General features: G+C 45.8%; 2 protein-coding genes across 2 annotated transcripts in view; both read right to left on the bottom strand.

The window, feature by feature from the left end:
* Positions 1-3,530, bottom strand: part of rassf5 (Ras association domain family member 5) — an 82,033-nt gene extending 78,503 nt beyond the window's left edge. The window contains exon 1 of the mRNA XM_076267392.1: positions 2,637-3,530. Within this exon, the coding sequence (XP_076123507.1) occupies positions 2,637-3,465 (829 nt within the window). The 5' untranslated portion in view covers positions 3,466-3,530. The remainder of the gene's footprint in view (positions 1-2,636) is intronic.
* A 1,799-nt stretch (positions 3,531-5,329) lies between these two features.
* The window catches only part of ikbke (inhibitor of nuclear factor kappa B kinase subunit epsilon), a 27,521-nt gene continuing 6,350 nt past the window's right edge, over positions 5,330-26,500 (bottom strand). Inside the window, exons 7-22 of the mRNA XM_076267659.1 lie at positions 26,180-26,340; positions 24,924-25,034; positions 22,065-22,244; positions 20,342-20,538; positions 19,135-19,193; positions 18,787-18,878; positions 18,187-18,288; positions 17,750-17,807; positions 14,611-14,723; positions 14,124-14,200; positions 13,348-13,387; positions 13,023-13,124; positions 11,569-11,665; positions 9,235-9,314; positions 7,605-7,676; positions 5,330-6,366 (exon numbers count right to left, since the gene is read on the bottom strand). Of these exons, the coding sequence (XP_076123774.1) occupies positions 6,303-6,366; positions 7,605-7,676; positions 9,235-9,314; positions 11,569-11,665; positions 13,023-13,124; positions 13,348-13,387; positions 14,124-14,200; positions 14,611-14,723; positions 17,750-17,807; positions 18,187-18,288; positions 18,787-18,878; positions 19,135-19,193; positions 20,342-20,538; positions 22,065-22,244; positions 24,924-25,034; positions 26,180-26,340 (1,605 nt within the window). The 3' untranslated portion in view covers positions 5,330-6,302. The remainder of the gene's footprint in view (positions 6,367-7,604; positions 7,677-9,234; positions 9,315-11,568; positions 11,666-13,022; positions 13,125-13,347; positions 13,388-14,123; positions 14,201-14,610; positions 14,724-17,749; positions 17,808-18,186; positions 18,289-18,786; positions 18,879-19,134; positions 19,194-20,341; positions 20,539-22,064; positions 22,245-24,923; positions 25,035-26,179; positions 26,341-26,500) is intronic.

Raw genomic sequence — 26,500 nt, 5'->3', positions numbered from 1 at the left:
CTGCTCCAGTGCTAATCCAACACACTGACAGTTTAAGGAGAAACACTGAGGAAGCACTTAACAGATAAAGCACACAAAACAACTCTGAGGAGGTCAAACGCGCGCACACACACAGAGACACACTCAACAAATACTTACACAAACACACACTTGCATATACAGATAGACCAACACACAGATGTAGGCAGATGCACACATGCATGCACACACACACACAGAAACACACACTATGTTTAATCTGGGCCAAAGACTTTACCCCCCCCCCACCCCGAGCCAAATCTCTGTGTTTCCTCTGGATGCTCAGAGACGAAAAACGGTCACAAACACACCCGGGACCACAAATCACCCTGGACCAGACCGTCCATCCAGCAGCTGGGCTCCAACAGCACTGAGGACTGAGGACGCATAAATGCAGTCTTCTAGTAGGATGCAATAATGGAACCTTCTTATAGGATGCAATAATGGAACCTTCTTATAGGATGCATTAATGTAAAATTATTGGATGCACTATATAGCCTTCTTATATTGTAGGATGCAATAATGCAGACTTCTTAGAGGATGCAATAATGCATCCTTCTTATAGGACACACTAGAACGGCATAATTAATCATGTTTTAATCGAAATCGCAATTTGAACTAATGTAATTGTGCAACTTGCATCTCAGTCTCAATGGTTTATCTTGTCACGTCTATGATTTGATATTCCTGTCATCCAATGTAGCTCACCTAACAGGAGTGCTTCTCCTGCTCACCAGTCAGAAGAGGCCCTTTAAAAGCCACATTTGGAATACTGAACTGAAGCTTGACATTCAAAAATGATACTGCAAATCAAATATCTCAATATCAATACAATTAAATATTTTCCCCAAGTCGTGCAGCCCTGTTGCACACTAATACAGCCTGTTTATAGGACACATTAATGCTCTCTAGCCTCTCTCCTTACTGATGGCTGATGGGTAATGTCTGCTTATACAGTAGGACACATTAATGCTCTCTAGCCTCTCTCCTTACTGATGGCTGATGGGTAATGTCTGTATTCTAGGGTCTGACATTCTACTGGCCACTCCCACCACCCTTCATGAACACATACGCCTGCACAAACACACACATAGATACATAAGCAATACAGAATAAGGTACACACACACACACACACACACACACACATACACACACACACACATATGGTCATGGAGGACCTACACCTCTGTGAGGAGGAACAGAATAATAAGGTACATACACACACACATACACACACACACACATACACACACACACTCACACACACACACACACACACACACACACACACACACACATATGGTCATGGAGGACCTACAGCAGAGAGAGAGAGAGAGAGAGAGAGAGAGAGAGAGAGAGAGAGAGAGAGAGAGAGAGCAGACACTCATAAGAGGGAATGGAGAGAGGAGCTCTAGATTACTAGAGTGGAGATGGGTGTGTGTGCAGAAACAGAATTGACACAGGACTCCATTATACCGTATGCTGATAATACACAGCCGGACTCCATTATTGCTTCTGATGGTACACACAGCAACCTTTTGAGCAAAGTTCCTCAGTATTGTTGTCCAGGTACATTCCCATTGCTATTGGCAGTAGTCTGACCAGAGCCCTACCTAGTGTAACACACACACACACACCCTAGCCCAAACCCCTTCCTAGAGCAACACACACACACACCCTCGCCCAAACCCCTTCCTAGCGCAACACACACACACACACACCCTAGCCCAAACTCCTTCCTAGCGCAACACATACACACACCCTAGCCCAAACCCCTTCCTAGCGTAACACACACACACCCTAGCCCAATCTCCTTCCTAGCACAACACACACACACACCCTCGCCCAAACCCCTTCCTGACGCGAGACACACCAGTGCTGGATGCTGGAGGGATGAAGCCCTGGGTGTGCCCTGCGTTGGTACATGCCATGTAGTCATGTAACGTCATATCAGACAGACATACTTCATTACTGTAATTCCAGTGCACCCAAGCCAGTGTGTTCCTATACAAGTGTGTTTAAACAGATTAAACTGACGAAATCAGACTTTGAGAAGGACGTTGATGCCACATACACACACAGAGGTCTGATGCTGATACCTAACCTCAGATACAAAGTCCTGATGGCATTCTGAGTGGCTCATGTCCGAGCAAAGGCCTGGAACCTGGTCTCTTCACAGGGTCAGAAAAGCATACAGTATCATATCTGGAACATTTAACAGTCTGCCCGTCTGTCATTCAGTGTTAATTACTACCTCACGGAAAACCAAACATTACCATCACAGACTAAGTTTACGATCCAGAGTCTGCGCCTTCACCTTCAGTAGCCTGCGTGGACCTGACAGAAAGTGACTGAGTGACCGTTACTGGGATCTGAAGGTGACCCACCATCTCCCGAACCCACGGAGGCACGCGGGGCTCTCTTTACCGGCAGCGCCAGCTGTCCAGTGCCCACTCCACCGCCTCGTGATCATTTACAATGGAACACAGACACCCGGTGGGAAAGCTCAGCTCAATAACACTGCACTATCTGTGTGTGTGTGTGTGTGTGTGTGTGTGTGTGTGTGTGTGTGCTCTTGGTGTACCGTAAAAATATAAACACCAAACAAGCACTCACTTTTACACTTCACTGCCTCGGCGCTGATCAGGCGATTACAGGCGTCGCACCAGTCCTGGGCCACGGGCTTGGAGGTGAAGATGTGTCCTTCGCCCTTCTCCGCCTTCACCCTCGGGTCCGCCTGTTTGAAGATGGACCAAGCCTCCCTCCGCAGGGGTTCTGACCGCATGATCCGCACGATCCCCGTCCTCCCCTGCGTCACCCTGTTCAAATGTAAGCCCTCCAAGTCCGGCTCCTCTGCCGACAGCGACCTGAACTTTGCGCTCTGGGACAACCTTCTGACAGAATGCCCGTTTGAGTGTGTGGCCGCTGTTTTGGTGCTCTTCGCGTCCTTCACGGAATTGCGCCGACCAGCCACGGCATGACCGTGAAGTTCTGCTCGTTTCTCGGCAGCGTCGTTGTCAGAGAACGGCTCGGTGCTGTCGGTCTTTCTGATGTTACAGCTCGCGTTCTGCCCTGTCTTTCCTCCGTTTGTCCCGACGATCATGCTGGCCTGACGACATGCACCACCGTCATACTTCTCGAGGACGTTGCCGTTGTCCTCCACTGCGTTGTCGTCGGTGCTACGTGGCGGAGGAGAACCGTGGAGGGCGCACCGGTTGCTGAGTCCGTTCTCGATGGTTGGCGGCTGTGTGTGGTTGAGTGATGCTGAGACTGCGGCTGGAGACCTCGGTGCCGCGCTCTCGGTCTCCACGCTGCTCCCCCTTGACATCATTTTCTCACGAGACGTTTTCCTTAGTAATTTATTCTTAGAGAGTTTGCGTAAAAAGAAAGACTGTTCCGAGTCGATGTGATGTGCCGGGTGCTGTCCCAGAGTTACCGACGCCATTGCACTCTCACGTACCCACTGTGTGTGCGGAATGCAAAATGATTTGAAGCGCGAAGCAGCGTATGGTGACGCACCGCGCGCTCAGACAGCCGCTCGAAGCCACTGGTTGAAATGACACGCGCTCTTAAAGCAAAAGCGAACGCCCCTTTTGACTGTCATCAAAACACCAATCACTAGAGTTCAGCTTGCGGTTATGTCAAGTACAAACACTTAAGTGACATAAATAAACAGGGCCTACAATAAAATAACAAACAAATACATGTATTCACATCAATATTAGCTTGGACTGTAGTGATTGAACCATGAATATTTCAAATATAGCCTACTATTTTTACGCTGGTTTAATAAGCTTCGAATTTAGGCGACTGAAAGAGGCTAGCCTACATTATGCTTTCAATAAACTAATGATTGTGAATTAAATGGTGCTGGAATGTTAACGGTCTCTAAATAAACTGTGTGTACTGTACTTGGGTCTATAGACTAGGAAAGTTGATAAAATTTCCAGTGAGCGAGTTACCACAGCGCCTGCAGGGTCAGTTGACAGTGGCAGTGATGCAGAAATCCCCTGCGCGGTTCGATCGAGTTCCCACCGCAAGCCACCTCATGGGTGGGGAACGCTTTCATTTTTTCAGCTAGAATCATCACACACAGTGTCACATCTACTCAATGACCTTCATAACCTTTTCTTTATATAATAATCACTATATTTTGTATAATATAATAGTTACTCCTTTACGTGACACACACACACACACGCACACACACACAAAGAGGGGGGGGCAGACAGACAGAAAGAGAGGGATAGAGAACTAAAAGACTAACTGACTGAATTTCCAACTGCAGTGACATTTGTGGTGTTACTGGTATTGTTTGTTGCTTAGATGTTCTTTCGATGTTAGGGTTAGGTGCTCGTCAGCAGATCATCTTCTGGTCGAGATAACCCCTCATGCACCCATGACTCACTCTGGCTGTGTCACTGACTGGTTTACCCATCATGCATTTTATGCTTTCTGCAAGGTTGGTTTCGTTTGTCTGTTATGATCTCTGTCAGACTGTCTGTCTGATATGTTGGTCTTTTCAGTTTTAATTATAATTTGTCCAGCTAAAGGATGCAGCAACACGACTTGATTTGACACACTAATTCTATAAACAATCATTCAACCCACAGCACATTCACAGACGGACTGTGTGAACCACTAGTTAGAGGATTAGAGGGGGAGTGAACCTGCAAACCAGTCAAAACCCCTCAGATTCAGATTTGGCGTCTAAAGGGACAAATGACCTCAGCAGTCACAAAACTCAGCCAACCACCCACCCACACACACACACACACACACACACACACACACACACACACACACAGACACACGCACACGCACACACACACACACACAGCAATATTACATTTCAGATTTTATTAAGAACACTGCATTATGGCACATCTGAAAAAAAAAAGATTCTCCTGGCACAAAGCGTGAGTGCTGTCCTTGGTCACTCGACTCTCTGCATTTGGGTTCTGCCCGTCGCCTGTCCCGTTTGGAGGTCGATGAAGCAATTACTCGAGTGCTCCAGCACGGCTCTTTGTCAAGACCTGAATCAATGCGGCGTCAGTGGCCGCCTCAGGAGCCTCTATATTACTGAGGACGCTTTAATAGAGGCACCCCAGTAATTATCTGCACTCTCTGGTAGCTAAATGCCCACTGCGCCCCTCAGAGAGTGCGTACGCTGCGCCATGGAAACGCTGACCGGTGGAGATTAGAACTCAAGGCAGCACCGCATCTTGTGTTGAACAACTATTGCAGTGTTCTTAATAAAATCTGAAATGTAATATTGCTGGTGTGTGTGTGTGTGTGTGCGTGTGCGTGGGTGTCTGTCTGTGTGTGTGTGTGTGTGTGTGTGTGTGTGTGTGTGTGTGTATGTGTGTGTGCGTGTGTGTGTGGAGTATTCCACTGCAATAAGATAGCTTCTGAGTCTAGAGTGGAACCGGCCTGGCCCTGGCTCTGGATCAGAATCAGGTCAAAACCGGGTCGACTCCAGCGTCCACTGGTCTTTGGAGCTGGTACTGGCAGGTTAGCTTTGTTGGGCTTCTGAGTCCACGGGTCGGTGCTGGACGGTTAGGCGTGTTGTCCATGCTGATGCAGGAGGGGTGTACTACGAAGCATGGTTCCTGGTTTACCCAGGTAACTTCAGGAGTAACTGCTGATCTCCAGAGTTATACTTACATGTATATAAACTCATACTTATTCATTTCACTGGCACTTTGGTCCAAAGCGACCACATGTCTACCATTACAAGGGCCAGTCGCGTGGAGCAACTCAGGGATACTGTAAGTGCCTGGCTTAAGGGCACATAATTGGCACCTGGGAATCGAACCTACAACTTTTCTGGCTACTGTATGATAGCTCCCTCCTTCGACACGATAGCTGCTCAGTTCAGTGTTGTATTAGAGATCAGCGAATACTCCAAAAGCTACCCTAGTTAACCAGTTCAGTGTTGTATTAGAGATCAGCGAATACTCCACAAGCTACCCTAGTTAACCAGTTCAGTGTTGTCTTAGAGATCAGCGGATACTTCACAAGCTACCCTAGTTAACCAGTTCAGTGTTGTATTAGAGATCGGCGGATGCTCCACAAGTTACCCTGCATGTAGTTAACCAGTGTCCTTGCTTCGTAGTTCAGCCCTAGGGTGTGTCTGGTCCATTTTCATCTGTTTGTCTCTGGTCTCTCTCCCTCTCTCTCCCTCTCCCCATCTTTCTCTCCATAGTCCAGTGTCCACAGACAGAGGTCAGTGTGTGTGTCTTCTCCTCACACACAGAGGTCAGTGTGTGTGTTCTCTCCTCACATAGCTTTGGGTTGAGCTGTGTCTGGCTGTAGCACTATCCCAGAATTCACTGCTCCCAGACTAAAAGGTGGAAAAACAAAAATACAGTTTAACATGGTATGACCACAAAAATACAGTATGTGGATTAACATGGTATAATACAGTATGTGGATTAACATGGTATAATACAGTATGTGGATTAACATGGTATAACACAGTATGTGGATTAACATGGTATAATACAGTATGTGGACTAACATGGTATGACCACAAGATACAGCCACAGACACACACACACAAAGACACAGACACAAACACACACACACGCCGATGTTCCCTAGCCTTTGGCCAGTAATTCAGATGTGGTCAAAACAGGACTCCCTTTGGAACCTCCACGGCACAGCCCTGTAACAAAGCCTCCTGTGTTGGTGAACTGCATGCAGGAAAGTGCAGAGTCAGATCCTAGAGTGGTCTGATCTAATTTTAGCCAAATCTCTTCTCAACCCTCCACTTCTGTCTTTTCATTCAGCATGCGTGTGTGTGTGTGTGTGTGTGTGTGTGTCTTTATCACGTCTCCCTGGGTTTCCCAGAAACGCATGAGATTCACTGAAGCCAATTCTTCAGTTCTGTTTGATCCCTCACACGTCGTGTGGAAAGGTTGAGAGGGTGCATACATACATCATGCCTTTCCTGGAAAATGGTGGTGAATTCCTGACACAAGGGGGTCATTTTGGAACAGAAATGCCCAAATACGTGGAAACGCAGTGTTCAGAGGTTTCCTTGGGACAGTCCCGGAATGACAGCTCTATCACTAAACCCATCGAAGCGCCCAGTGGTGTGAACCCCACACACACACACACACACACACACACACACACACACACACACAGAAACAGTCCCAGAGTAACCGCTCTATCACTAAACCCATCAGAGCGCTCCAGTGGTGGGGACCTCCTGGGCCTCCTTGTCTACACTGAGAAGATCCGGCACACTGCGGACATGGCGTGTGTGTGTGTGGTGTTAGTGTGTGTATGTGTGTGTGTGTATGTGTTAGTGTGTATGTGTGGTGTGTGTGTATGTTAGTGTGTATGTGTTAGTGTGTATGTGTGTGTGTGTATGTTAGTGTGTATGTGTTAGTGTGTATGTGTGGTGTGTGTGTATGTTAGTGTGTGTGTGTGTGTGTGTTAGTGTGTGTGTGTGTTAGTGTGTATGTGTGTGTGTGTGTGTGTGTGTGTGTGTGTGTGTGTGTGTTAGTGTGTATGTGTGTGTGTGTGTTAGTGTGTGTGTTAGTGGTGTGTGTGGTGGGGAGCTATGCGTACCTCTCAATTATCCTGTTATTCGACTGAAGCTCTCTGGCCAGGACCTCCATCTCATCTTTCAGACGGTTCATCCTGGAGATCATACACAAACACACACAAACACACACACACAAATCATAAATCTATCTCTCTGGTCAAGAAGAAGACCAAAAGACCTCCGACTGCAGGCAGTGGACCCAGGCTGCATGTGTATTTGTGTGTGTGTGTGTGTGTGTGTTCTGAAGGTGCAGAGTGCGGTCCTCAGTGCTGCCCAGTGTTGCCACAGTTACCTTGAAAAAGTAATCTGATTACTGATTACTGATTACTCCTTTAAAAAGTAACTTAGTTACTTTACTGATTACTTGATTTTAAAAGTAACTATGTTAGATTACAAGTTACCTTATTAGTTACTTTCAGCAGCTGCCGACAACACCCCCAACCGGTTTTGCCAATACTCACTATACTGGAAGTGCATTTTAACAGCAATGTATAGCAGACATCCCAACCTAACCTACTTAGATACTGAAATTCAGATGTTTGTTCAATAATGTCTAAGTACACCAAATAAGGAAGGCCTATTGATAGAAATTGTTATAGTAAAATATGTAGATTTTTTTTCATGTAGCCTTGGCAACTAGCCATCTTGTAGCCTATAGGCCTGAGTAATATGCAAATGAAATTACACTTGTTAAACTCACCTCAACAAGTCTTTTGCAATCATTTAACCCGCCGTGAGCAATGCTAAAGTTGCTGTTACAAACAGTGCAGTGTGCAAGATTATCATTATGTTTTAATCTTTTGAGACAATTGGGTGCACTTTTGTGTAGTCTGATGTGAAATGGGTCTTAAATCTTCCTTTTTGAGGGGCACTGACGCTGCCATGACGCTTCTGTTCCTAGATACACTGACTGAACTGATTAATTATGTTTGGGAGAAAAGAGATATAAGCACTTACACTGAAAACGGATTGGTTGATTTAGCAAAACAGACCAGGATGCTCTCTGTCTTGGATGCGCTTCAGTCAGAAACGCACCACTCCTCTCTCTCCCCCTCTCCTTTGTGTGCGCATTAAGCTATGCACACGCGATTTGAAGCAAAGATTCTATCTTTGATTTGAAGTCCGGTCTGGCTTGCGTGCTCTTGTTCGCTCTAGGTTCCGGGAGATTTTATGTAATTTGCGGGCGTCAGGAAGCCGCTATCAATATGTGGGAGACTCCCAAAAGTTCGGGAGACTTGGGATGTCTAGCTAGACAGCACTTTGTCGCCAGCACAGAATGTACAATGTACCTTAATGTTGTCATGTTTAGCTGACACAAACTCAAAGTAATGACTGATGAAATGTGCATCTCTCTCTCTCTCCCTCCATTGTTGTTTTCGTTTGTGTCGCTGCACGTGAATTGTCCTCATGCTGAAAACGTGAGCATAGCCTACATGACATTAATCCCCAAGACAAGAAGAAAGCAAAGAATATATCTTTTTATTAAGGAAAATGACAAAAATAGTAACGCACAGTAACTTAGATAAGTAACTTTAATCTGATTACTGGTTTGTAAATAGTAGCGCGTTAGATTACTCGTTACTGAAAAAAGTGGTAAAAATAGACTAACGCGTTACTGGCATCACTGGTGCTGCCCCACCCCTCCTTCCCTACCTGAGGATCATGTGGTCTTTTCCCGTGCCCTCTGACCCGGAAGCACTCTGCAGGACTCGCTGAAGAGCTTCATCCAGGCACTGCAGATCAGGAGGGAGAGAGTTCAATCATCACACTCAACAACCCTACGGAGTTGCACCTGTATGTGTGTGGGTAGTCTGTAAATGTCTATATGAGTGTTTGTGTGTGTGTATGTGTAAGCACCTGTAAAATTGACGTTTTTCAGTATGCTTAATAACCTTGTAACACCCTTTTGTTACTGTATGAATTCACTCCATGTACCAGAATGCTTTGTAATTTACTTGCTTCTGTGATTTACGACATTCTATACATGTGAACCAATCAAATGTCTTTGTTTGTTTTGCTTTTATTTGAATTGTTTAAGCAGCCAATCATTATTTGTTATTTGTTTAAGCCCGCGAAATCGCGGGGAATGTGAAGGTTCCATCTCCTCAGAGAGGAGAAGGCTCATCAGTCACCGTCCGGGTTTTGCACTGGAGAGAGAGAGAGGATACTTTGCTGCCTGTAGTTTGTGGAGACCATTGGACAAGTTCATAGGCCCACTTACTCCGTGACATCGGCGCATCGTACTTGTTTACTCCTTCTCTGTTAAGTTACCGGTCAAGTGCTATTTTGTAGCTGAAGCTATCCTGACCTGGGTAGCTGACTTGCTAGCTCCTGTTGCATTCTCTTTCGGAGACGGACTCGATTTGTGCTTCGGTGCTGGGCCCACCGGAGCCAGACCTCCTAAGGACGACTGCGTTTTGCCTCCGGTGCTGAGCCCACCGGAGTGCCAACCGCCAACTACTCGCTGCTGTTGAGGTTTGCCGGCTGACTGCAGCAACATCCTCCACCGGAGTCGCATCCTCGGCTAGCTGGGACATAGCTGCCTCCCATTTCCTCTGAGTCAGGACTGAGCGGAATATCCCGGTTCTGAGTGATCGGTCGTGAGTAACGTCAACTGCACTGACACACACACACACGTTCTCGTCTCTGCTTGGATCACCGGCGAGTTGGAGAGCCGTTCAGCGATTGCTGTCCTGCCTGCAGCTCAGAGAGCTGCCGTCCTGTGCACCACCGAGCTCCAACGACCAGCGCTTGGGGGGTTTGGGTTTTTATTTGATTATATATGATTAATAATATTGTTGTGATTGGTATATTCTTGTGATTTAACTTGAGTTGTGTATATTGTATTGTCTTCCACACTGGTGTCTGTTTAGCTTAACCTTTAACGTTACCATTCCTTAACGTTCGGTTTTCCCCTTGAGTGAATTGTTCGCTCGTTGATTATTTAAATTCTGTAGGAATACACTATACACGAGCTATACGGTAAGTGTATTTACAGTGGAGGCACCGCGCTATTCAATTGAATTTATTGTCTGTAATTGTTAGCCTACTGGTATTCAGGAATCTCAGCCAGCTCACCATTCCACCGCTGAGACCTTCAGGATCCTGTTTGCGCCATTTAATTAATTGTTTTATGTATTGTAACTAGTGCCTGTGCACACACCCTTAAGAAGGGGTTAAATATGTATCTGTGTTTATTCCACTGCTTGGTTGAATTTCCCTTTGTCCTACATAATTTAGAACGACCATTAACCGTATGTTATTTGCACACCTATGAAGTAGATCCATTTTTTTGGCCATATCACACTTGTATATTAATTCGCCAAACTCTTTGTGAAGTTTGAATGTGCATCCAAGCTGTAAAATGCAGACGTTCAGAACATAGCAACATCGTAGCATATGACGGAGGTGGCTTTTCGCTAGATTGATGACAGCAGGCTAAGTAAAATAGCGATGTTTCAAAGCTAAAGTTCATTAGAACTGTGCCCGCTTGACAACGGGAGAGATAGAACTAACGACTGGCCTTTGGCCGTAGCAACCATCCATTTAGAACTAGTAACGGCAGTTTGTCCTGCAAGTTGAGAAATTAGTTCTACAAACAAGACAGTTTTAGCGATTAAAACATTAAAATTGTAACAGGAAATGAACACAACGCAAGTGGCAACAGTGGAATAAGCGGGATAATGGACTCCACAGTGGTCTGTTCACAGAAATGAATGCACTTACGAGGTTTAAACGGCCCTCCGCTTCGCGTCTGGGCCGTTTTACAACCTCGACCGTGCATTAACTTCTGTGAACAGACCACCGTGTCGTCCATTATCCCTTACTTGTGTGTGATCAGTGAATGTTCATACGTGTCTTCATGTCCTCCATGACCGTGTGTTTGTGTGTGTGTGTGTGTGTACCTTATTTTCTGTTCCTCCTCACAGAGCTGCAGGTCCTCCAAGACATGTGTGTGTGTGTGTCTGTGTGTGTGTGTGTGCGTACCTTATTCTGTTCCTCGTAACAGACCTGCAGGTCCTCCATGAGCTGCCTAAAGAAGGTGCTGAAGTCTTGGAGTCGGCTCTGGATCTCAAACAGCACACTGCACACACACACACACACACAAACACACACAGTTTCAGCAGTTTCAGCAACTAGCCCCGCCATAGAAGCACCAACATTTGAGTCGACCGGGTCCAAACCCAGGTGAGGCCAAATCAGATCCAGACTTTTAGATCTTAGATCAGGTCCAAATTTGGGCCAAACCCAGGTTAGATCAGGTCTGGACCCAGACTGCATCTGTGTTTGAGTCTGCTGCTGTTCATGAGGCAGTGACTACACAGAACTGCTCTCTGGACAACTGCCAAGTTCACCTCGATCACCCAGTACCAATCAATACCGCTTTACTTAAGTAAATCATTTATCCTGAGCAAACCATTAGCTGTGGTATGAATCAGGAAAAGTTATATTAGGTGCTGTACTTTATGGCTTTGTTATGTTAATGCATAATATGCTTCACATTACAGTGCTCTTAACCTTAGCTGGGAACACTTCACTTGAAAGTTGAACCCGTGCTCACCAGTCTGGTGCGGCAGAACCTCCACCTAGCAGACCCTCAACCTAGCAGAACCTCAACCTAGCAGAACCTCCCCCTAGCAGAACCTCCACCTAGCAGACCCTCCCCCTAGCAGGCCCTCTGCCTAGAAGACCCTCCGCGTAGCAGGCAGGCCCATAATACAGCCTTGAGAGGCAGATATGATAAGTACACCACAGCACAGCACAGCACAGCACCATGATGTTTAAATGTGGATCAAACGCTTGAGTTGATGATATGAGAGTAGATATGAGAAGTGTGTAGACATGTGTTAAATCTCCTCTACATACAACTAGGGTGAGCACCTAGAACCAGCATTAAGGGTGTAGGTGATTGATATGACTTGGGTCGGTACCTGGTTCAGGATTTAGGGTGATTGATATGATTTGGGTCAGTACCTGTAATGCAGTATTTAGGGTGATTGATATGATTTGGGTCAGTACCTGAAATTGATTATTTAGGGTGATTGATATAATTTGGGTCAGTACCTGTAATCGAGTATTTAGGGTGATTGATATGATTTGGGTCGGTACCTGTGATCCAGTATTTAGGGTGATTGATATAATTTGGGTCAGTACCTGAAATCGACTTGTAACCGGAGGGTTGCCGGTTGGAACCCCGACCAGTAGGCACAGCTGAAGTGCCCTTGAGCAAGGCACCTAACCCCTCTCTCTCTGCTCCCCGAGCGCCGCTGTTGATGCAGGCAGCTCACTGCGCCGGGATTAGTGTGTGCTTCACCTCACTGTGTGTTCACTGTGTGCTTCACTAATTGAGTGTGTTTCACTAATTCACGGATTGGGATAAATACAGAGACCAAATTTCCCTCACGGGATCAAAAAAGTATATATACTTATACTACATATACCTGGTCCAGGAGTCAGAAGAGAGCAGGACGTCCTGGAGCTTCTTCATGCAGTCGTCCCTGTAGAGGGACTTGACCTTCTTGATGTGAGTGGACAGGTTGATCCTGTGGGGTACACACACACACACACACACACACATGGTCATTATCCTAGGTTATACGGTGAAAAATACATCATTCTCTGTGTATCCTCAAATTGACCTTGAAGCCATTCTTGTGAGCCATTCTTAAGGTACATTACTTTAAGAGCTCCACTATGTTGCTTAGTGTTGAGGATTTCAGAGCTTAATGAGACAGAGACACAGAAGAGATGACACTGAGCACTTACTTCTCAAACTTGTGGATCTGCTCATCGTTGTAGCTCAGATCTAGGAGATGGGCGGAGGGCAGTGAAGAAAAGAGATGAGCTGCACATGTAAAAATCTTAAAACACACACACACACACACACACACAGAGACACACACACACACACACAAACAGACACACACACACACACACACACACACGTACGCCAACATCCCTACAACTCAGCAAAAAACCCTCTTCAGCTTAACCTCGTTAGGGAGTGAAAGTACATAGTAGGCAGCGTGTGTGTGTGCGTGTGTGTGTCGCTGGTATGGAGTCTTTTCAGTCCAGCTGAGCACAGCTAAACAAAATGTCTGGGCATCCCAGCTCCACATGACTCCCTGAGAAGTTAATTTCCTCACTCCTCACACACACACACACACACCCACCAGCCTTCCTGCTGTGGAAACAATTGGCAGAACTAATCTCAAACCCAGTTCATCAAATCCTACTTCAGCAGTGTGTGTGTGTGTATGTGTGTGTGTGTGTGTGTGTGCGTGTGTAAGTGTTTGTCTGTGCATCTACATGTGTGTGTGTCTGTGCATCTATGTGTGTGTGTGTGTGTGTGTGTGTGCATAAAAGAGTGTGTTTCTATGGATGTGACAGAAGTGGGTCGAGGTTCTCAGCTCCTTCTTAACTCTGTGCTCTGCATGGCTTGCTACATACACAGTAATGCAAACACGCGCGCACGCACACACACACACACACACACGCACACACACACACACACACACACAGAGAGAGAGGCGGAGACTCACTGCCCATGGAGCGGTCCTTCCTAAACTGCTGGTGAATACACACGATCTTCCCCAAGAGGATCTCCATCTTCTGGACACTGACCATCAGGGAGGGGAAGCACAGACAGCAAACACGTTACACACACACACACACAAAGGCAGCAAACATGTTACACACATACAACACACACAAACACACAACACACACACACACACACAACATACACACACACAAAGGCAGCAAACATGTTACACACACATAACACACACACAACACACACACACATACAAAGGCAGCGGACATGTTAACATCTACTGTATTAGGGAACTACCCCAAACCACATGACCAGTTCCATGTGTTCAGATTGGACGGTCATAAAAATGTCATAAACAGTAATAGTAGCAGTATTCTAAATGTTGGTACGGTATATGTGATGAGTATCTGTTGAGGTTGAGTGTGTGTGTGTTTGTGTGAGTGTGTCTGTCAGAATGAAGTGTGTGTGCTTACTTCTTGTCCTCAGCAAGAGTCTCTGAGTGTTTGGCCAGCTCCACCTGTAAGTGCTCCACTTTGTTTTGGAACTCACGAATCCCGTTAGCGTACACCGGAAGGTTCTCCTGGACCTGAAACGGAGAAAACAATTTGACTGCTGCCAATACCAAGATACTTCACTAATTAGACCTTCATCTCTGTCCTGCTATCACAAGACACATCACGATCTACAGAATTCTCAAATGAGTGTCTGTCTGCTGTCCTGCTATCATAAGACACACTACTATTTACACACTTCCCAAATGTGTAAAGAAGATACATCACACATCGCACTAACTCCTTTCATTTCAACATGCTTATTACTTATCTATAACGCAGCCGGGCAGCTACTCTGGGGGCATGTACATGGGGGCTCACAGACATGCCCCCAGAGTGTAGCGCTGTAGCTCACAGACATGCCCCCAGAGTGTAGCGCTATAGCTCACAGACATGCCCCGAGAGTGTAGCGCTGTAGCTCACAGACATGCCCCCAGAGTGTAGCACTGTAGCTCACAGACATGGCCCCAGAGTGTAGCGCTGTAGCTCACAGACATGGCCCCAGAGTGTAGCGCTGTAGCTCACAGACATGGCCCCAGAGTGTAGCGCTGTAGCTCACAGACATGGCCCCAGAGTGTAGCGCTGTAGCTCACAGACATGGCCCCAGAGTGTAGCGCTGTAACTCACAGACATGCCCCCAGAGTGTAGCGCTGTAGCTCACAGACATGCCCCCAGAGTGTAGCACTGTAGCTCACAGACATGCCCCCAGAGTGTAGCACTGTAGCTCACAGACATGCCCCTAGAGTGTAGCACTGTAGCTCACAGACATGGCCCCAGAGTGTAGCACTGTAGCTCACAGACATGCCCCCAGAGTGTAGCACTGTAGCTCACAGACATGCCCCCAGAGTGTAGCGCTGTAGCTCACAGACATGCCCCCAAAGTGTAGCACTGTAGCTCACAGACATGCCCCCAGAGTGTAGCACTGTAGCTCACAGACATGCCCCTAGAGTGTAGCACTGTAGCTCACAGACATGCCCCCAGAGTGTAGCACTGTAGCTCACAGACATGCCCCCAGAGTGTAGCACTGTAGCTCACAGACATGCCCCCAGAGTGTAGCGCTGTAGCTCACAGACATGCCCCCAGAGTGTTGCACTGTAGCTCACAGACATGCCCCCAAAGTGTAGCGCTGTAGCTCACAGACATGCCCCCAGAGTGTAGCGCTGTAGCTCACAGACATGCCCCCAGAGTGTAGCACTGTAGCTTACAGACATGCCCCTAGAGTGTAGCACTGTAGCTCACAGACATGGCCCCAGAGTGTAGCACTGTAGCTCACAGACATGCCCCCAGAGTGTAGCACTGTAGCTCACAGACATGCCCCCAGAGTGTAGCGCTGTAGCTCACAGACATGCCCCCAGAGTGTAGCGCTGTAGCTCACAGACATGCCCCCAGAGTGTAGCACTGTAGCTCACAGACATGCCCCCAGAGTGTAGCACTGTAGCTCACAGACATGCCCCTAGAGTGTAGCACTGTAGCTCACAGACATGGCCCCAGAGTGTAGCACTGTAGCTCACAGACATGCCCCCAGAGTGTAGCACTGTAGCTCACAGACATGCCCCCAGAGTGTAGCGCTGTAGCTCACAGACATGCCCCCAGAGTGTTGCACTGTAGCTCACAGACATGCCCCCAAAGTGTAGCGCTGTAGCTCACAGACATGCCCCCAGAGTGTAGCGCTGTAGCTCACAGACATGCCCCCAGAGTGTAGCACTGTAGCTCACAGACATGCCCCCAGAGTGTAGCACTGTAGCTCACAGACATGACCCCAGAGTGTAGCGCTGTAGCTCACAGACATGCCCCCAGAGTGTAGCACTGTAGCTCACAGACATGACCCCAGAGTGTAGCGCTGTAGCTCACAGACATGCCCCCAGAGTGTAGCGCTTGGTAAAACCTAGGTAAAACCTATTGTTTTCAGGGTTTTTTCGTACCGACAGTACTAGGTGACTTCGAGAAACAGAAATGTGAAAACTATGCGAAAACTCGCCGGATTTCTCCTTTAATACCTGTCTTAGACTTCGGGCTCTATCTTGGAAGAAACGGATGGTCACAGGCACAAATCTTAAATACATTTAGGACATGTCCAGTCCCCATTCGGCGTGATTTTGTGATCAGACGTCAGGCATATTGTTCAAAAGGGTTGTTCTTCTGTTTCTTAATCAATCATGGGTGTGTTTTGGGCTTAAAGCAACACCAAAGAGTTTTTTGTACCTTAAAATAATGTTTCCAAAATCGTTTCAGTGGTTCATCAACTCGTAACAGGGTGAACGGCACTTTCTGCATTCGCTTCGCGGCCCTCTATCGGCTATTACCGCACTATGTAAGTTTGCTGCATCGGGTAGCGGATCTGTAGTTCGATGGAATGAGACATGAGAAACTACAAATTTCACTTGCATCTGATGTTGCAATACATCGTACTTTCATAAAATCATGCAACTTATTCTACCTTGTCTGTGGACATTGTTATTTGCAAAGCCGGTGCTGGATAAACATAGTGCGTGCGACAGATGAAAAGTTCTTTGGTGTTGCTTTAACATCCTTTAAACCAATAAGAGTGACATCTATTATTCCCTTTAACAGCAAGCAGCGCTCCACTAAACTTTGCTTTACTAAAACCTGTTTGTGACTAGCAGAGCATAGCCTACATGCATCTGCACTCGCCTGTTATTTGAACTCATAGGCAAAGTGAAACTAACTTCACTGTGGACTCATAGTCAACAACAAAACAGATCTACACAGTGATTTACTTTCACTATTGACTGACAAGGGGTTACCATCGAAAACATAGCCTGACGAGCCAGCACGTCTTCAGCTGTGCCTTTTGCTATAGACCAGGTTTTTCTTGGTCAGTGGCAAAATGATTTTTAGAGGGTGTAAGATAGTGATTTTTGGATCATGCGCCAGACCACACCTTAAGTCGCTAATTGCCTTAATTAGTCCCTTCAGGGCGGAACAAGACCCCTCCACTGCGCGTCGGGGTCCGGTTCGCCCTGTCGGGACTTATTTTCCCAATAATGACCGGCGTTCTATACATTATCCCTTACTTAATGCTCTATTAAGAGGTTATCACCTGTCTTAGCTTCCTTTGGTTGTCCGAGCACTCAGTGAAGTTACTGTGAGACTGGCTCCTGAAAACAGAGGCAGGACAGATGACTGATTATTCTTATCAGCCTAACAGCACAGTGCTTTAAGGCAACACTGACATACCCAGATACACACACACAAACACACACACACACACACACACACACACACACACACACACACACAGAGATCTCAGTTTAACAGCAAGTGCTTAAAGGCAACTTGACTGAGTCTTTAAGCACTTGCAGTTTAACAGCAAGTGCTTAAAGGCAACTTGACTGAGTCTTTAGTTTTCTGATGGAGACAGAGAAAACATTGATCCAAGTTTCAGACTAACACACACACACACACACACACACACACACACGAGTTGTGCTGTGGACTAATGCTCAAACACACACACAGTGCTTAACACACACTCACAGGCTGTAGATCTTGTCCTCTAAGTTGAGGCAGCTCTGAAGCTTGACAGTGATGATGGAGATCTTTGGGATGGCCGCCTCACAATCCACGCGCGTGCTCTCTCTGGGGGGGGAGTACTGTGTTAATGTATCTGATATATCATTACATGTGTCAGTAGTGTGTAAATAGATATGAACTACTTACACACATAATGAGATGAGCTACAGACGCATATATGTAGATATGAACTACTGACATGTAGATATGAACTACTGACATGTAGATATGAACTACTGACACACTCACTGAGATATGAACTACTGACATATGTAGATATTAACTACCGACACACATATGTAGATATGAACTACTGACATATATATGTAGATATTAACTACTGACGTATGTAGATAATAACTACTGACATATGTAGATATTAACTACTGACATGCATAATATGCACTACTGCCACACATTATGTAGATATGAACTACTGACACACGTAATATGAACTACTGACACACATAATATGAACTACTGACACACGTATGGACAAATGAACGACTGACACACATATGGACATATTAATTACTGACACACATGGACATATTAACTACTGACATGTAGCTGTAGAAGCCCTGCAGCATCAGGTCCCGGGTCATGTGTAAGGACCGGGTCAGTTTCAGGTACTGATGGATCACTCCCACCATGGTCTAGAGAGAGAGAGAGAATGAACGAGGTGATTTCAGTAATCAGACCAGACCAGATAACAAAGGTCTCTCATACTACTACAAAAAAGGACTCTTAGTAAATAGGTAAATAGAGTTAGAGGTTCAGACAAAGAGCTGTATGTGGAACCAACCAAGACATTTCACCAAAACCTACACTGCTGTAGAAGATTCCACTCAGACACTGGAAAAGCTAACTACACCCAACAGTGTTTCCAGTGTGTGTGTGTGTGTGGCCAACCTTGCTGAAGCTGTAGTCTGCCATCACATCAAACCTGGTGGGGATGACCTGAGACTCGGCTGTGGAAGACAACAAGGTTATATCACACACACACTACAACAAGATTATATGACACACACATAGACACACACACACACTACAACAAGGTTATATCACACACACATAGACACACACACACACACACACTACAACAAGGTTATATCACACACACATAGACACACACACACACTACAACAAGGTTATATCACACACACATAGACACACACACACACACTACAACAAAGTTATATCACACACACATAGACACACACACACACACACTACAACAAGGTTATATCTGGGGGTGGGCGATATGGACAAAAAATAATATCTCGATATTTTTTGTGATTTTGACGATAACGATAATTAGTCGATATCCTTTAAAAAATTGTTTTTGTTAAAGTCTGAGTTACTTTACAGCTCAATATTTATTAATATAGCATCATTACAATAATAACCAATAACCTAATCTGTGACTTTTTAACCAAATCAACCAATGCATTGTCACTCTATGACACATTTCCAATTCTGCCCCCACTTGTGTGTGTGGCAATGACATGGTCTAGCCAGCTACATTAGAGAAGATGAATAGGCCTAACAGTTTCCCAAGAGAAAGTCTGAAGCTGAAGTTCCTTTCAAACCTTTAAATAGGATTCACTACAAAACTAAGAGCAGATCAACAGAGTACATCTCAGTTATTTCCTTCTATGTTTTGTTTAAGAGCTATTAGGCTAGCATTCCAAGTTACAGAATAGAAACTAATGCGTTAGCTTATGGCTAATGCATATGATAAATCCCATAGAGATGCTAACGGTTAGAATAATCGGTAAAAGTAGATATTTAGAGCGAACTTAAGTCCATTTACAAAAGAGTTACATGAGAATAGTTCTTTGTTTACAACTGACTATTAAAATACTCAAAGGCTAATGTTTTCTCTCCATATAATACCGTGTAGGAAAAAACGTGACTGTCTCATCAATGCTACTTGAACAGAAGTAGCCACATAAAATCCCAAGTAGGCTACTCTCGCTGCACAAAATAAACATTAGCCTGCGTGGGACAACGTTGTGACCCACTAGTGATCACGTGACACTTGCTCTGCTGCACTTCTCCCGCATACACCTCCTGGGAATGTATAAGTCTTCAGTGCGTGATTTCGCGCGCTCACGTTCTCGGTGCCTGGGCTCCCTGGTGTTGTTGGGGCGTCGGCCGAAGAGGAAGAGGGGTCTCTGGGGGGTGGTGGGGGGCAGGTTGACCACCTTCATGCCCGGCTCCAGGAGCAGGCGGTGGCCCTGGTACAGGAAGCTCTGCAGGTCCACCTCCATCCCCGTCTGGGCCTGCACCTCCTCACAGAAGATGGAGGCCCTGCAGGGGGAGGAGTGAGAGGAGAGAAGGAGGAGTAGAGGAGAGGAGAGGAGGAGGAAGAGGAGAGAGGAGGAGTAGAGAGGAGAGGAGGAAGATGAGAGAGGAGGAGTAGAGGAGAGGAGGAGGAAGATGAGAGAGGAGGAGGAGTAGAGGAGAGGAGGAAGAGGAGAGGAGGAGGACAGCAATAGAGGAGGAGTAGGACAAGAGGAGAGGAGAGAGGAAGAGGAGAAGGGAAAGGAGGAGAGGAGGAGGAAGAACACAGCTGAGTGGTTATGATCAGATAGGGAGACAACAAGCACACTGTGTGTGTGTGTGTGTGTCCTTACTGTACGTGTTGTAGAAGTGGATATAGACAGTGTTTGTGTGTATCCTTACGTGTTGTAGAAGTGGATATAGACAGTGTGTGTGTGTGTGTGTGTATGTCCTTACGTGTTGTAGAAGTGGATATAGACAGTGTGTGTGTGTATGTGTGTGTGTGTTTGTGTGTGTCCTTACTGTACGACGTGTTGTAGAAGTGGATGTAGCGTGTATGTGTGTGTGTGTGTGTGTGTGTATGTGTGTGTGTGTATTTGTGTGTGTCCTTACGTGTTGTAGAAGTGGATATAGACAGTGTGTGTGTGTGTGTGTGTGTGTCCTTACGTGTTGTAGAAGTGGATGTAGTGTGTGTGTGTGTATGTGTGTGTGTGTGTGTGTGTGTGTGTGTCCTTACGTGTTGTAGAAGTGGATGTAGTGTGTGTGTGTGTGTGTGTGTGTGTGTGTGTGTGTGTCCTTACGTGTTGTAGAAGTGGATATAGACTGTGTGTGTGTGTGTGTGTGTCCTTACGTGTTGTAGAAGTGGATGTAGTGTGTGTGTGTGTGTGTGTGTGTGTGTGTGTGTGTATGTGTGTGTCCTTACGTGTTGTAGAAGTGGATGTAGTGTGTGTGTGTGTGTGTGTGTGTGTGTGTGTGTGTGTGTGTGTGTGTGTATGTATGTGTGTGTGTGTGTGTGTATGTGTGTGTGTGTGTGTGTGTGTGTGTGTGTGTGTATGTATGTGTGTGTGTGTGTGTGTGTGTGTGTGTATGTGTGTGTGTGTGTGTGTGTGTGGTGTCCTTACGTGTTGTAGAAGTGGATGTAGATGGTGTGTGTGTATGTGTGTGTGTGTGTGTGTGTGTGTGTGTGTGTGTGTATGTGTGTGTGTATGTATGTGTATGTGTGTGTGTGTGTGTGTGTGTGTGTGTCCTTACGTGTTGTAGAAGTGGATGTAGATGGTGTGTGTGTATGTGTGTGTATGTGTGTATGTGTGTGTGTGTGTGTGTGTGTGTGTGTGTGTGTGTCCTTACGTGTTGTAGAAGTGGATGTAGATGGTGTGTGTGTATGTGTGTGTATGTGTGTATGTGTGTATGTGTGTGTGTGTGTGTGTGTGTGTCCTTACATGTTGTAGAAGTGGATGTAGATGGTGTGTGTGTATGTGTGTGTGTGTGTGTACGTGTGTGTGTGTGTGTATGTATGTGTATGTGTGTGTATGTGTGTGTGTGTGTGTCCATACGTGTTGTAGAAGTGGATGTAGATGGTGTGTGTGGTGGCCTGCTGCAGGGAGAAGAGGTGGACGGTGACGCGGTGTAGAATGTCAGTGGTGGCGGCCAGGAACTGGTCGAAGCCCCAACACTTGTCCTGATTGGCCTCCAAGATGCCCGCCAGCACCGGCACCATCTGCCCCTTCAGACCCCTGCCAGGGCACAGTGCCCACACTCAGTTAGACCCAATGACACTCAATTAAGGGCAATTAACATCAATTAAAGCCAATTAAAGCCAATTAAAGCCAATTACAGTCAAATACACTCGATTCAGTTCATCAGTCTGTTACTTCACTCCCAGTTAGACTCTAATTCCATCTGCATTCAATCTTTCTGCACGAAGAAAACCTTCTGCAGTCAAACAGAACTATGCCGGGACCTTTCAATCTAAGTCCTGAGCTGAATTCCATTTACGTCACATTTAATATGTGCATATGAATAATATCTAATGGATATGGGCCTGTCATTTCATTACAGTGTCAACAATGACTTGTATTTATCAATCATAGTAATATGCAATTCATCACTGCATAATATCATTCAGCAGCAATAACAGAATGTTGCTCTTATATTCAGAGCAAGCCCGACAGAGAAGAAGGAAATCAACCAAATCCTTACATGATGCAGTGTGGTGTAATGCACAGACTGTACAGCAGGGGGAGTGTGTGAGGTACCGGCTCATTCTACATGTGGACTCAGCAGCATCACTCCATTCTGTTACTAGATCTGATCATGTGCTTTATTGGCATGTACGTGCAGTGCACAACACTACCAAAGCAGTCTACAAAAACATGCATTTGCATCAAAGCAAACAATAACAAAACAGGAATAAATACATGAAAATGGTGGAAATAGATGGCTAGATGCCCTACTCACTGGGATAACTGTAATATATGCTTAATATAAACAGATAGATGCCCTACTCACTGGGATAACTGTAATAGATGCCTAGTATAAATAGATTTATACCATGGTCTAGGTTGAAGTAGATCTGGTAAAAAAAATTTAATCGCCGTTCCATATCAATGCTTATGAATGGTAACTATAACAACGATAGGACGAAGGTTGAGCCTGGAGGCAGGCTTCGCAACAATGGAATCAACTGTAAACAGCTGAAAAAACTAACGATTTTAGCTCTAAAACTCATTTAGTATTAATAATTGATTTCATATTTATTTATTTCGTAAGTGACCATGGTATAAACGGGATAATGGCCTTCGATGCGTCCATTATCAGAAATAAATGGACTTCGCGGAAGCAACCGCCTGGGAGAACTGTAATAGATGCCTAGAATAAATAGATAGATGCCCTACTCACTGGGAGAACTGTGATAGATAGATGCCCTACTCATTGGGAGAACTGTGATAGATAGATGCCCTACTTCCTGGAAGAACTGTAATAGATGCCTAGATAGATAGATGCCCTACTCACTAGGAGAACTGTAATAGATGCCCTACTCACTGGGAGAACTGTAATAGGTGCCTAGATAGATAGATGCCCTACTCACTGGGATAACTGTAATAGATAGATGCCCTACTCACTGGGTGAACTGTAATAGGTGCCTAGATAGATAGATGCCCTACTCACTGGGAGAACTGTAATAGATAGATGCCCTACTCACTGGCAGAACTGTAATAGATAGATGCCCTACTCACTGGGAGAACTGCAATAGATAGATGCCCTACTCACTGGGAGAACTGTAATAGATGCCTAGATAGATAGATGCCCTACTCACTGGGAGAACTGTAATAGATAGATGCCCTACTCACTGGCAGAACTGCAATAGATAGATGCCCTACTCACTGGGAGAACTGTAATAGGTGCCTAGATAGATAGATGGCTACTCACTGGGAGAACTGTAATAGGTGCCTAGATAGATAGATGCCCTACTCACTGGGAGAACTGTGATAGGTGCCTAGATAGATAGATGGCTACTCACTGGGAGAACTGTAATAGGTGCCTAGATAGATAGATGCCCTACTCACTGGGAGAACTGTAATAGGTGCCTAGATAGATAGATGCCCTACTCACTGGGAGAACTGTAATAGGTGCCTAGATAGGTAGATGGCTACTCACTGGGAGAACTGTAATAGATAGATGCCCTACTCACTGGGAGATCTGTAATAGGTGCCTAGATAGATAGATGCCCTACTCACTGGGAGAACTGTAATAGGTGCCTAGATAGGTAGATGGCTACTCACTGGAAGAACTGTAATAGATAGATGCCCTACTCACTGGGAGAACTGTAATAGGTGCCTAGATAGATAGATGCCCTACTCACTGGGAGAACTGTAATAGGTGCCTAGATAGATAGATGCCCTACTCACTGGGAGAGCTGTAATAGGTGCCTAGATAGATAGATGGCTACTCACTGGGAGAGCTGTAATAGGTGCCTAGATAGATAGATGCCCTACTCACTGGGAGAGCTGTAATAGGTGCCTAGATAGGTAGATGGCTACTCACTGGGAGAGCTGTAATAGGTGCCTAGATAGGTAGATGGCTACTCACTGGGAGAGCTGTAATAGGTGCCTAGATGCCTAGATAGGTAGATGGCTACTCACTGGGAGAGCTGTAATAGGTGCCTAGATAGGTAGATGGCTACTCACTGGGAGAGCTGTAATAGGTGCCTAGATAGGTAGATGGCTACTCACTGGGAGAACTGTAATAGGTGCCTAGATAGGTAGATGGCTACTCACTGGGAGAACTGTAATAGGTGCCTAGATAGGTAGATGGCTACTCACTGGGAGAGCTGTAATAGGTGGCTAGATAGGTAGATGGCTACTCACTGGGAGAGCTGTAATAGGTGGCTAGATAGGTAGATGGCTACTCACTCGGACAGCTGGCACTGGTGGGGCAGCTGGTAGCTCCACTCAATGGGCCCGTCCAAAACCCGCTGCAGCCCAGCTATGGCTCCTGTCGGCTTCTCCGTCGTGATCTTATACCTGACACACGCACGCACGCACGCGCGCACACAGAGACACACACACACACACACACAATACACACACACACCACAACATAAGAACAGACAGCAGAATATAATACCCAATCAGTGTGGAGATATGACACAACTGTGGTCAAATTAAAATAAAATGTGAATTATAGGTGTGTCTAGTGTACACTGTATTAGTGCTCCCTACGTTGTTGAGACTGTAGTGTCCATAGACTGTATATACAGTCTATGGTAGTGTCAGAGTGGAGAAATAAAGCATAACTACTATCAGAGAAGAAGGAAAAAGAGTGTAGTATGCTAAAAGAGTGTAGTATGCTTTAATAGAGTGTAGTATGCTTTAAAGAGTGTAGTATGCTTTAAAGAGTGTACAATGCTAAAAGAGTGTAGTATGCTTTAAAGAGTGTATTATGCTAAAAAGTGGATCTTGGCCTACTGGTTAGCGCTTCGGACTTGTAACCGGAGGGTTGCCGGTTCGAACCCCGACCAGTAGGAACAGCTGAAGTGCCCTTGAGCAGGGCACCTAACCTCAGGTTGCAGGCAGCTCACTGTGCCTGGATTAGTGTGTGCTTCACCTCACTGTGTGTTCACTGTGTGCTGAGTGTGTTTCACTAATTCATGGATTGGGATAAATGCAGAGACCAAATTTCCCTCACAGGATCAAAAGAGTATATATACTTATACTTACTTATTAAAAGAGTGTAGTATGCTAAAAGAGTGTAGTATGCTTAAAGAGTGTAGTATGCTAAAAGAGTATAGTATGCTTTAAAGAGTATAGTATGCTTTAAAGAGTGTAGTATGCTAAAAGAGTGTAGTACAGTATGCTTTCACAGTGCAGATCAAGTAGATGATCAACTGTAGAGGGAACGTGGGAAATGAGCTCATCAGACCTGGCTATTGTGCGCACAAAGAAGCGAGGCTCTTATCTAACGCTGTCATGGACGGCAAATAAGCTCATTGCCCTCATCCTCTCAGTTCTCCAGAAGAACACTTCAGTTCTCCAGAAGAACACTTCAATGATGTTGTGGTGTCAGTTTTTACAACATATGGATTTTAACATGATCTAGGTTCTACAGTGCTAAAAAGCTGGCATGGCATGACTTCTCTATGCCTGTTCTAGAGCCCATGAGCACGTACATGGTCTGCTTGTTCCGGCGTGGACCCCCATAGGGAACGAAGGGCAGAGAACCGCAGGCGGCATGGTAGAACGTTACGCCTACGCTCCACAGGTCCACGGACACGCCGTAGGTTTTCTGCTGGGGTTTTCGCAGAACCGCTCGCTCGTACATGTCTGGGTGCTGCAGAACCATGCACACACATCAACACACACACCAACACACACATCAACACACACATCAACACACACATCAACACACACACCAACACACACATCAACACACACATCAACACATACATCAACACACACATCAACACAAGTAAAAGAAAATAAAAAAACAA

The sequence above is a fragment of the Alosa pseudoharengus genome, unplaced genomic scaffold (genome assembly GCF_046254945.1).
Source record: "Alosa pseudoharengus isolate Yale_2024_CS ecotype anadromous, Long Island Sound unplaced genomic scaffold, YU_APseudo_1.1 YU_APseudo_1.1_scf_5, whole genome shotgun sequence".
Lineage (NCBI taxonomy): Eukaryota > Metazoa > Chordata > Actinopteri > Clupeiformes > Clupeidae > Alosa > Alosa pseudoharengus.
The sequence above is the reverse complement of the archived record's forward strand: the minus strand, read 5'-3'. Positions and strand labels throughout refer to the sequence as shown.